This window comes from Ciconia boyciana, chromosome 1 (genome assembly GCF_034638445.1).
Source record: "Ciconia boyciana chromosome 1, ASM3463844v1, whole genome shotgun sequence".
In the NCBI taxonomy this organism is placed as follows: Eukaryota; Metazoa; Chordata; class Aves; order Ciconiiformes; family Ciconiidae; genus Ciconia; species Ciconia boyciana.
This window is the reverse complement of record NC_132934.1, coordinates 99,194,396-99,206,846: the sequence shown is the minus strand read 5'-3', so window position 1 is coordinate 99,206,846 and position 12,451 is coordinate 99,194,396. Positions and strand designations below refer to the sequence as shown.

Genomic DNA, 12,451 nt, shown 5'->3' with positions numbered 1-12,451 from the left:
TGCTTCCTTACTAGAAGCAACTGAGACTGCATTTTTCCAGACTTTTACAGTACTTCTTTTTAAAAAGGGACCTTACAGAACTACTGATAGATATTTAAAAAATGCAATAACAACACCCCTTGGTGTTGGGTTTTTTGTTTGTTGCGGGGGGATGTGTTTTGTTTTTTAAATGAAAGCATAGACCCTGTGTTAGGTGCACTTACTCTTCTCCAAAGTTTCTCTGGCCTGCTTGATATATACCATTATACAACGTACAATTTCAATAAATAACTAATTTCTCAAATTGCCCCGCCCTTTAATGTAATACTACTTATCTTAGAGTGAAGTCTTAATGAAGTTGGAATTAAATAAAAAAGCAACAAACTGCATGCAAAACAAAAATTCCAGCCACTTAGAAGACTGTGAAACCTGGTGCTGCACAGACAGTAACTGCACACCTCTCAGTAGAAGACTCCCAGGTGTTGCCTCCATGACACGATGCTTCCAGCTCACTCCTGCTGGAGTCTCAGGTTTGGCTCTGCAATGCCAGCACATAACCTCCTCATAGCCCATCACCCCTCTGCAAGCAGCATTTCTGGACATGCACACAGGGCTGAAACCAGTTATTCCACTGTTCAGCAGAACTCGTAAAGTGATTATGTGCCTGTGTTCTTGCTTAAGCATGTTTCTTTGCTCGCTCCGTTTTTGTAATAAAACAATTTGGAATAAAATGTTGCACAGTTTTCCTGATTTTAAATCTTCCTTTGTATGTGACTGCAGGCTGCAGCCCCGGCTGTACGGTGTAGCGCCTTTGCGATTCCCACCTGCAGTGCCGATGCCGGGGGCAGTCCCACGGGTGAGTGGTTGCATGCAGCAGTGGACAGACACACTGCTGGCATGGTGTGGGCAGCACTCCGCAGGTACCGCTGCAGTGACAGGAAGCTGAATCTGCCCAAAATTTGTATTGGCTGCTGTGGCTACACAGATGACTGCCTGCCATGGGATTTTAAAGGGCTGGTTGTACGCTCCACAAGCTGAATTGCCAGAACTATCTTTTATCTTCCTTTTTAACAGTGTCTCAGTTGCCTCAGTCATTAAAGTATTACCCACACTCCTTCTATTAAAATTAACATTAAGCATTCACACAAAATACCTAACCTGATGAAATAATGTGTTTTCACACTGCTTTGTCCCTAATGGATGAGTTCATAATTAATTCAGTGGGTTATTTTCTTTTACATTATCAATTTACCTCAAAGATATAAAACCAGAAACCACTTTTGTCATTTTTTTGACATTTCCTTCCATGAGAGTTCAAAGCTTGACTGGAGGTAGACTGTAAAGTCGGACATTTTCTGTTGAATATCACAACACTTTGCTACAACTCCACCTCCTTCTTTCCTATGAATTGCTGGGGTAAAGGTTCTGGGGCAGAGGAGAGTGGCTGGAAAAAAAATGAATGCTTGGCTCCTTCTTTTTTCTGTCAACTCTTAATGCACATAGGGGTATCACCATAAGCAAGCATAGTCATTATATTATTTTTCAGTTCTTAGAAACAGAATCAAGATTAAAAAGTGTTCAAGGGCAGGTTCAGACGTCTTAGTAAGAGCAATAAGATCAAGCAGCATCTCAAAGGCAAATTATTTCTTTGCTGCTGGTATTTTCACAGCCTTCTGCTTTTGGGAAAAACCATACAAACCAAGAATTTTATCCTTCCCCAATGTAAGAATCAGAGGGAATATCTCTTCTAGTTGTATGCTGCATAGAATATTGCATCATGAGAAATTATGGTTCTTACAGCCAATGCTACATCTTACAAATCAAGATGGGGTCAGAATTAGCCACAAATAGGAGAGCCATGTGAACTACTGATTTGGACCAGGCGGTTTCCCAAGCTCAGTTAAAACTCAAGCAACAACAGATACGGGTTTGAGTGTACGGCTCTGTCAGACAGATGCTTCATACAGCTCTCAGCATTTAGAATTCTGGTGGTTATTTTCCAACTCAAACAGCTGAAAGACTGGAGCTGCTGAAGAATGAAAACAATCACTTTAAGAGTAAAAATAAATAATTTAATGCACCGTAACATTGTCAGATTACTCCTTAAATAAACTAGTAATATTAGAAAAAGAGAAACACAATTTCCCATAAGATATTTCTCACAATACAAAAGGTTTCTTAAAATAAATTTGTCTATCCAACAGTACTAACATTTATACTGGCTATAAACATATGACAAGAAGCTATACTTCACTAACATGGTAGTGAGTCCTTTCCATTCTGCGTAAAGTTAATGCTTAATTTTTAATTTTCATGTTATAGCCAGGTGCTGGCTATAACTCTCATGCCATGCTGGCCTACATGGTCTGCTTCAGCATCTTCCTCGTGGCATTGGTCCATCTCATCTGATCTCTTGTCAAAAAGAACAACTATTTGCTGCCTTATTAAGGCAAATATCTTGCATCTGTTGATTTTTATCTCCACTGCTGGAACAGGGACTACAATTAAGGGTATAGACTAGTTTCTCTTTGAATTTACAAATGTGGCTCAAATAGCTGTCTGTTCACTAGTACCAGTAGCTAATTATTAAAGCACACAGCTAATTTGACCCTTGAAAGATTCCTGTGACATTCAGATGCATTAGTGAACAAGACGTGTTTCTTCCCGATGTTTCTTCCTTCACTTCTATTTCACATTACAGAAGAGAAAAATAGAGCAGCTACCACCTTATCCAGGAAGACTGTAGTATGAACAAGGGAATGATGAGAGTTGAAATTCGCTTAAGAAGCTAGTGCAAAGGTCTTGTATGTAATTAAAGAAAATAGAGAGGATATTTAAATTTTCAGGCTGTTTTATGAGGAAAGAACAATGAGGAAACATGGCATATGAAGTTAGCAGGGAAAAAAGTAACAGACATGAACATGGGTGGAAGTGAGCATTAAGGATGAAGCTGTGCAGGTAATTTTGGATAAGCCAAAAGGAGAAGAAAGGAGCCATGTGCAAGAGGATTTTTAAAGCTTGTGCAGGGAATCCAAATTTAATCATAAGGCAAGACAAAGCAGAGGTGTCAAAGTCAACAGAGCATGCACCAGACAAGATACATGATTTTCACAAGAGTGAAATGGGTTATTGAGATATTAGGACAACAATAAAGAAGGAGGTAGCGGTGTTATAGAGTACAACACTGTTATAAATATACCACATTTTCCATTTACAGACAGTATTTACAGGACAACATCTTTGGAAGTGTTTCTACTTAATGAATAGCTCCCCACCCTGGGATTAATAATAGATAGGAGAAGCCCATCACTTCTAGGTGGTGAGGAAGATGAGGAGTCTTTCCATAATTTCTCTGAAAGTTAAAACAGTACATTATTAACATTAAAATGAAACTTTAGTTAGATATTTCAGCCTATTCTTTCCTGTCCCTTTTACACTGCATTTTCTATGAATCCTGTCAATATATAAGGAACAAAATGATACTGAGAACTGGAACTCATGACATGTTGCTCTCTTGTGCCTTGATAGGAGTACCAAGAAAAATCAATGAGAGTTAATCGCAATCTTACTTATATACACTGCATGGTGACGTGTTAGCCTAGAATTATTCTGAAGCGTGTAGGTGTGGCTCAGTGAGTCGGGGGTGAGGGGAAGCAGCTCCATGGATTGTTTTCAGTAAAACTGCAAAGCTCCTAGGACTTTTATACTGACATTTCAATCAAGACAAATCTAAATGCATTGGAATCACTACCTAGTCACTGGTAGTCATTGGAATCACTACCTAGAAAACCTGGAAGAATGAACATTTGGCTCCTTTAAAAGGTATCTCTGTGCATAATAAATTTTCCCAAAAAACTCTGAAAAGACAAAATTCAGGAGGCTTTTTCATCCTTGACTGAAGAAATCAGAAGTTCACTCCCAAATTACTTATCCTGTTTTACTTGGATTAAAATTTGTTTTATAAGCATTCAAATATGCATATACAATAAGGAAAAACATTTTTAATTATTTCGCTCCTTGCTATGGTACACACACATATGAGGAGACTTTCTTTGTACTCGTAAAATGCAAGAGATCTGAAATTTTGGTTGGAGTCTGTAGCTAACCAGTTTCATCACTACTCCTTTTCTCATCAGAGGACCAAACAGTAAATCCTAGGTTATAAGCTAAGCATAGCAAGACTTTCTTGGAAACTGAATATTTTACAATTTTCGTAATACTGTTGTGCAAAATATATTTACTAACAAATCTCAACATCTTTCCAGAAAGATTTCCCTCCTTTCAAGTAAATACTTCTGCTCTTTGTAAAGAAACAGTCTCTCTAATGTACAGTACTTACATGTTAATGTGAGAGAAGTCGGGTCAAGCTTTAACCTGTTACATTCAGATGTCCCAGGATTTAAAGTATCATCTTCGTCATAAATATTTTGACGTAAAATGTTCCGTATAAAATCTGGGTTCATTGTGTTTTCCATAAACCCCTCTGTTGATGGTGGCACAGAAAACTCTAGCTGATAAAATACAGTGGAGCTTTCATTACTGAAAAACAAAGTCGAGTATGAATGCCTTCAAGTCCCCACTGGATCTTTTCTTTTTTGAGAAGACTGACTTTTCATATCAATGTTGGCGTGGATTTTTTTTAAACTTGTTCTAAAGAAAAGCATTATAACAGAAAACTGCCATCAAAGATTCCAGTTTCCTCCTCCCCCTCCCTTCTCAGAGCAGCTCTTGACAGAAACTGGGCACATACCTGAAGCCAACATGAGACGTGTTTTCAAATGCACAAAGGGCAACGTGTCCTAATGGGGTGAGGTTTTCAGCACTCATGCTTCACAAGTACCTAACGATAAGAGGTGCTGCGATATCTCAAGCATAGGATAGCTGAGAACCTACAGAAAGATTTGCTCTCCTGCTAGCAGTACCTGGGGCCACCCAGCTGTGCTCCTAACTCAGCTCTGGAGTGGATTACGCAAACCACTGAACTGGAGTCCATCTCTGGAGATTTCATTGTTTGTGGTCTACCAAATCCACTGGCTACAGTTCGACAGTTACATTTTGTATTCACAGAATTTAAAACATCAAAAAAGTAGTTGGATGGGAGAAAAGGAGACAGAGAGACAAAGAGGCAGAGACAGACACACACACACAAAGAGGCAGAGAGAGAGAGAGAGAGATCAGCTAGTCAATATGTATGCAGAACTACAGCTTTGTGCGTGATGGTCTAAATCATCATTTTTACCCGTAAGGCTAAGGAGCTACAGCTCACTCGTTGAACAGAACCAGCATGCCCAAGGCTGGCCATGCAGGGGAGCACATTCCCCAAAGTGCCCTCAGGACTGCCCCTTGCCGCAGCCCAAGGGGGCTCTTCCCCTGTCCTTGCTCCCTCAAGAGCCTTGGGACTTTGCAAATCTACTTCCCTGGATTTTTTCCTGTCTTTCTAATCCTTTTGTAACAGTGCTTTTTCAGAAGTCCTCGGGGAAGCTCTCTGACTGCCTTCCCTTGCCTCTCTGCTATCTCTCCATGGCAGCACCACACTGCAGCTGATCTTTCCAGCCCCACTTTTTCCTCTGCTGCTCAGCCTCCCTCCTGTTCTAAATCTGTGGTATCTCCCTAGATTAAAAATCTACAGTCTCAAACACAGTAAACTCCTCAGCCTTCCTCCAGTGCCAGTTTCTGCCAAGAAACAGTTTCCTCCCTCTGTTCCAGCTTGAAGTTTTCTGTTGCCCCTGCAAGGCAGGCCTGGATGCTTTTCCCCTTCTTCCCACCACTGCTACTCCTCTGTCTCCACCAGCCTTCGGTGGAGCTTCTCCTTCACGTGTAAGCGTCTCCCACCCAGGCTAGCCTAGCCTCCGCTCTGCCACCTGCTCTGCCTCTCACTCTTGTTCCACCAGTCTCTCCAACATGCTGCTGCTTTGAGATTTGCTCCTGTTGTCCAAAATAAAGTGAAGGGGAAAAGCGGTCCAAACAAACCAGCCATTTTGGCTCTCATGACTTGTATGTCCCTGTTGCCTTCAGCTCTTTTGGGAACAAAACAGTTCTCCCCTCCCCATGAACACTGTTTTATTTAAGGCTATTTAAGCCATGTCAATCTCAAGTGGTTCCAGCAGCTCATTTTCCTTTTAATAAATATCTTCGAATATGTTTACTAAGGGCTGCACTTGGAACAAAAGACAACAGACATGATACTTAACAGCAACAAAATGTTACCGTCATCGTGTATTATTAGCAGCATTTGCCATTTACACCAGAGGATGCTTTGACCAGTTTTCACTAACTATATATGTAACGTTCCCCCAGACAACCTATTTTTCACAGATTTAAATGTTGTGCATATTTACATAGGCACAAATGCTTATCAAAAGCCTGGCATTTTCAGATAATTTTGATGACAGAAATTGCTTACCTGAAATAAACCACCTGAGCTGACCTAAAGTAGCGTCCTAGAGCTGGAGATGAACTGTAGACATCTGTTAACTTGGAGATAAAAAAAGAAAAGAAAAAGAAAAAATATTTCTTCCATTCACTCTCTGTTTTCCCCATAAAAGAAAGTACAGCGAATCATTCTTACAAGATGTTTTAAAGGGCATAAACACAGGTGCTGAAGGTCAAATATCAGCAAATATCTGCCCTGGAAAAGGTGCGCAATCCCTTTAAGCTTGACAGACAAGTTAATCTGTGCGTTTGCATGATTACTGTATTACCTTAACACAATGGAGGCATTCAGGGTGAACTAAAAGTATGTGTTCATGTTGCCATGTGCAATTTAAGTTGTTTGGCTTGGGTTTTTATTAGTACCAAAAAGTCCTTCTACTCTTATTTGGTAGAGGGAAGGGTCTCTCTACTGAGACTCCCTTTCCACAATAAGTCTAAATCAGCACTGCCATGCCTGCTGAGCTTATTTCAGCCGTAACTCAGAGCTGTGATGGCTCAATGGAAATGGCAGCTGTAAACCCAGGCTGTCATCGTGTACTTACAGGAGAATGCAACACACAGGATTTTTAGCCAGCATTGGGTTTAGATGACCTTCACAGGTCCCTCCTAACCTAAATTATTCAATGATTCTATGAAAAAGGTGAAGACTGTGTCCCAACCATTACTCGAATTTGGGAAAAAAAATCAGGTACTCTTTTTTTTTTTTTTTAATCAGTGTAAACTGCTTGTGTGCTTAAAAGCAGACAATTCTTTTTTCTAGATCTGGACTTAAAATTATACTAGAAAAAGTATGACTCAGAATTTTCTGTGGACTTGCAAATGTCTGCGTTGCTATGCAGAGAAACAGAAACTTCTTAAAAGGGAAAACGCTGAATCTATGTTACAAGCAGAATCAGCTTTGCCAAGAGCCACATCAACACATACCCTCTTGGTAATGTCTTCAGAGAAAAGGTGTGGGAGACCACACATTAACTCCAACGTTCCTGAAAAATTGCGACAATTTCCACTATTTAGTAGTGCGCCACGATCCCAATAGTCATCCTCATCTGTGTAAACATCTAATATTCAAAAGGAGATAGAAAGAGGAGGAAAAAGTTCCAGTTAGCAGAAGCATTGAAAAAACCCCTCTTGGCTTTCTCCAGGGTGGTTTTCTCACAAATTTCCTAGATAATGACTGACTGGGAGAGACAGAAAGAAAGTGCAAGTCATCTGAAGAAAAGTGACAGCACATGGAGGTCAATCACCTGCCTCCATTAGCAGAAGTCAGCTGCTTTGGGAGCCTGACAGGCAATGACACCACACGAGGGGATATAAGTGATCTATTGCACTTGTTGCAATGTTACAAGCATAATTTCCATCCTCATCCCCAACTCTGTTCTCGTAACATTTTCTCACTTAGCTACAAACTGGAATTGCCATCTGATCAGGATACAAGTTGCTCGCTGCCTGCTCAAATAAAAGCGTTCACATCCACTACTCAACACACCACGCTCTGCAGTCAGCATCCCAGTCCCTTCAGCAGTTTACAGAAGGAGTTTGAAGGATGCCACTGTTCAATTTGTGTTATATTAGATTGTACGTATTGTACATTTTTATTAGAGGATGAACCAAGAGTGAGATACTTACTAGAATAAAGAATTAGGCTGATGAGAATGACCAGGAAGAATACTAGAAAAATTGTAGTTACAACCATCCATAGTTTACACTTCCAGAAAACTACATCCCCGCATGATTTCCAGTGATCTCTCTCCTAGATACAAAAGGAAGGGGCACATTGATTAATGAAATAAGGTGGGAAAAAATATTTAAGCATGTCTCTACTGTAACGTCCAGAAACAAAAAAACCCCAAATAGATGGGAGAGTCTCATTGGTAAGCAATGCCCTACGCCAGGGGTTCCCACCCTTAAGTACTGCTGCAGGTAGGAACATAGATGTGCAGAAGCCAAAGGACATTCACAGGAAGGCTATTACTTGGAAGAGACATATCATTCCCCATTTGTACAGAATTTCCAATTCCCAAATTGCCCATAAAGCTAAGGTGCTACAAAGGTGTTTTCATGGCTTCCAAAATTTTTTTTAAACTACATAGATTTGATTCACATGTTCCACAAGCTGTCCTTTTAATGTTTGCCAACTCTCCCAACCAAAATGGTGTCTGTGGAGGAATTTCCAAAATCATTCACCTCTGCAACGTTGATTATAACTCCTGGATGCCAGCACCCAAAGCAAGTGGACTGCTATTCATTAGATACTATTGCATTAAAGAACACTGTAAAATAATTGAGACTTTTACAGCTGACTCCTTTGTTCTTCAGAAGATTGGATACTTGAAGGCTATGGAGTACATTTAACAGAAAGTTTATTACAAATCTCACCTGTTCTAGGAGATCACAAGGAAACTCTCTTCAAAGAAATTGTGCATGTGTGCGCATTCATATAGGAGAGAAAGGACAATACCTGCCTTTCATTTAATTTTTAATAAGATTTAAGACCATGGCAGAAGTTAGTGTTTTATTAGTTATCCCAGCAGTACTAATATTAAAAAAAAAAAGCTTAGCTGATATAGCAAAACAAATAAGAAAAACTCCAACTTTGTTCCACAGCCAGAAGATTGAAGGAAGAGCATGAATTCATAAGCAAGCAGGCCATGCTGCCTTTTTAATTCCTCCTCCTCCCCATCCACTGTAAACCCAGCTATAAACTCCATGTCCTTTTTGACAACAGTACCAGGTGAGGAAAAGCACATGCTGTAGGTTGTCTGGGCCACACACGTGCAGGGTGGCAGGAACTAGCTGCTGGCTGGAGGCACTAACCCAGGTTACCTTCCTTTACTTTTTGAACTTTCTAAGAACCCAGCATAATAGAAAGTCTTTCACTGAATTTAACTGACATCCACCAGCTGGCTTAAAGCTTCTTTGGGGGTGGCAGATGAACAGGGGGAGAAAACAGACACCCACAGAAAGATCTTGCAAGAGTCATTTCTCCAGGAGCGGGGGCAGAGAAAGGGAAAGTGCTCTCTGTAGACACCATTGCATGCAGAACTTTGCTTTGATGGAGAATGAAGGGCAAAGGCTGAATATGGTTTCACTCACAGCATGCTTTCAGGTGTGATCATGTTTACATACATATTTTCTATTTTATTTTTTAAATGTATTAGAAGAATGAAGCTTCACTTTCATACGTGACACTAGCATATCACTTTGTATCTGAAAAAAGAAAACAGCCAGTAACTACTGCCTAGAGTACAACTATGAAATCAGACATAGTAATATCAGTTGAGACAGACAGTTACCAAGCCCAAGTTTCAATTGAGCCACATATTTAGACCATCACAAAAGTGTAATTCTTAATCACGCATAGCAAACTGGCTTGATCTCAAGCAAACATTCAGCTCCCCAACTACCCCCTACTAGCTGGATCAACACCCTCTGGACATTGCCCATGTACATCGGAAGACTGCTGGGAAGGAGAAGCAGCAGAAAAAATCTCTCCCCAGTGGGCAGGGCAGTTCTTCTGATTAACCTGCCACCTGAGCAGGAAGCAGACCATACTAATTTTCCAGCAGTCCCTATAGGATAGGAAGCCAATTGCCCGAATCAGCAGAAACGGAGCCCAAATGAAAACTCAGTTCTGGGAAGGGGAAGGCTAAACAGAAACTTAAGGGTAAATTCTCTAAAGATAGCTGAGCGGATCTAGCTCAGCCCTGCCTCTCCTCCACCGTCTCCTGTTCCTCTTTGCACCTCCCTAGAATTTGTCTGACCCTGCAGCAGGCTGTTTCAGCTTACCAGACCAGAGGAGAAGTAACTGGCCCCTGATATGGTAGAGTAAGTGGGGGTTTTGCCTAGCCGGTGGAATGAATCAGCCCACAGAGATGGCTGGCAGGGCTCACACAAGGAAGCAGTCGCTGTTGCTCGGCCAGGAGCAGGAAGGGAGGGGTGGTGTGACTAATACAGACGAGCTCTCGGGAGGACTCAGCCATCCCCACGGAAAAGTATGAAACTTCTTAGCTCTGCCACAGATATTCCCTCTGCTCTTGAGCAAGCAATGAAAATGATTGTACAACAGTCATCTGTGAGCATATATGACTCCTCTGCCAGCATGAGTCTGTTCCATAGCTTTAAGCTAAATGCTGGGAGCTACCTCCCTCAGGACTCACGTGCTGGTCTTAACTGAGGCTTTGGGGCACTCTATTCATACAAATTCATAATTGTTAGCAACTGCAAATTACTCAAAGAAAAAGAGAGAGAATCCAGCATCATCTGTTGCAGGACATCCTATTCTTGTTTTGGCAATGCTGTTTTCCAATTAATTTGTTCTGAAAGAAACCCTGTTTTTAATATGGGTTTCAACTTTTCTCCTTTCTGGTTTTGAGCCCGATCCCACTGACAGCACATGAAAAGAGAAAGCAAAACTCAGAGCACCAATTACAACTTCATTTCCTAAGTTAAAGTTCACAAACGGCCAAGCACCAAAAAATAAAGAAGCTTAAAATCCCACTCCAATATTAGAATATTTCATTGAGAAGAAGAAAATAAATATTTTTAACAGGTTTTCAGCCTTTACTTTCAAGTGAATAACCTTTCCCTCTCCCTTAAATGATGAATTAAACCACCCTTACAAACTGTTCCTGCAAAGTGTCATTTCTCTTGCTGTGTGGTATTTTCCCTAACAGCAAGCGTCAAATGAGCAAGTGAAATTCCTACCTTTCTTGTTTGAGCATTTAGAGGCTTATCACTATCAGCCTCACTTTCCTTCATATTATCTTCTTGTAATTCAATAATCTCATGCTCCTGACCAGAACTTTGCCTCTTCATAGCTTCTGTCTCTGTGCGACGATCTCTGTCTCTGAAGCAAGCACGGAGGCAACTCATTTCCTTCTGGTTTCAGCAGCAGTTATGGTCAGAAGCAGTTCTGGTATGAGGCTGGAGACGGTAACAGTGAGAGTTGGGATAGTTTTCACAGGAGTGATCTCAAACCACTGATAAATACGGGGAATTCCTTGAAAGGACAAATAATGTCGTCTGCACTAGCTACACAGAAATGGGAGGCGGGGAAAGTATCGATTTGCCTAGTTCCCAGAACTACAGCCCTCAGCTGTGCAATACTAGGTTTTCCAGTTTGTCTACCTTGCTGTACCAGCCCTTGACAAGCACAAGCAGGTGACTAAACCTTCAGCAATGTTGTCATTTGCTGAGGCACTTTTGAAAGGAAATGGATTGCTTTCCCTGCTGCTGTCAGCTGAAGCACTAAAATGCTATTGCTATTATCTGCACAGATAAACAAACAGATGTGGTTCTGAACAGCATAAACTGAGTAAAGGATCACGTAGCTTGTGGTTCGGTTAGGCTGTGAAGGGAACTTATAATATCCATCAACACTTCTAATTTTAGTCTCCCTGTATCATCAATAAACAAATGAATGCTATTGACCTTTTTGCTGTGAATTGTCCTCTCTCTAGCTGTTATGTAGCCTACAATCACGTTTGGTACTAAAGATCCATTCATATCTATTCACATACTATCCAGCCTAAACCTGAGAAGCCACTTCCATGTAAAAAAAAAACCCAAAAGAACAAATCTGAAGAGAGGAGGAAGGTGGCCTTCAATTGCAGCCTGTGCTCTATAGGGCATGCTTTTATGAAGCAAATCACGGTGTGAGTTGAGATCTGGTCTGCACTAGCTTCCCACAGGAACTCTTCCGTGCTACTTAGAGTCACTCATAACAACTTACTGCAGCCAGGGGCTGATTCCGCCCCCCATTCTCCCGTATCCTTCATCGTACCTCCTCTCATTTCTCCTGTTCTGACTCCATCCTCACGTTTCTCCTTCGTCCCCACAGAGCACCTCTCTCCCCTCCAGATCAAAAGGGTTCGGCAGGCAGCCAGTAACTGCACTCTTGCTCGCTCTCTTGTCCCAGCAGAGAGGATCATGCATTAAGAGGAAAACAAAGCCTCTTTCTCGAATTCCCTCCCTTGCTCGGCTTAGCATCCACTCACAGCACTGCTCCTTCTTTTTCCTGCCAAATGCTGAGGATGCTTTT

The 12,451-nt window shown here is 41.2% G+C and overlaps 1 protein-coding gene across 2 annotated transcripts; it reads right to left on the bottom strand.

The window, feature by feature from the left end:
- Positions 1–2,062: 2,062 nt before the first annotated feature.
- On the bottom strand, positions 2,063–12,304 carry C1H3orf52 (chromosome 1 C3orf52 homolog). 2 transcript variants are annotated; one of them, XM_072884956.1, is made up of 7 exons: positions 12,194–12,304; positions 11,116–11,334; positions 8,038–8,161; positions 7,336–7,469; positions 6,383–6,453; positions 4,319–4,518; positions 2,063–3,331 (listed from the first exon to the last, which is right to left on the bottom strand). In XM_072884956.1, coding segments are annotated over exons 2-7 (699 nt in total). In that variant the 5' UTR covers positions 11,284–11,334; positions 12,194–12,304; the 3' UTR covers positions 2,063–3,329. The 2 variants fall into 2 exon arrangements, with proteins under 2 accessions (XP_072741057.1, XP_072741049.1); XM_072884948.1 differs by lacking the exon at positions 12,194–12,304 and having other exon boundaries at positions 11,116–11,505.
- Between the last annotated feature and the right edge of the window lie 147 nt (positions 12,305–12,451).

Coding starts and splice junctions, on each gene's coding strand:
- C1H3orf52 (XM_072884956.1), bottom strand. CDS start 11,283: ATGAGTTGCCTCCGTGCTTGCTTCAGAGACAGAGATCGTCGCACAGAG. Junction 7,470..8,037: donor CAGCCTAATTCTTTATTCTA/GTAAGTATCTCA, acceptor TTTGAATATTAG/ATGTTTACACAGATGAGGAT. Junction 4,519..6,382: donor GCTCAGGTGGTTTATTTCAG/GTAAGCAATTTC, acceptor TTTGTTTTTCAG/TAATGAAAGCTCCACTGTAT.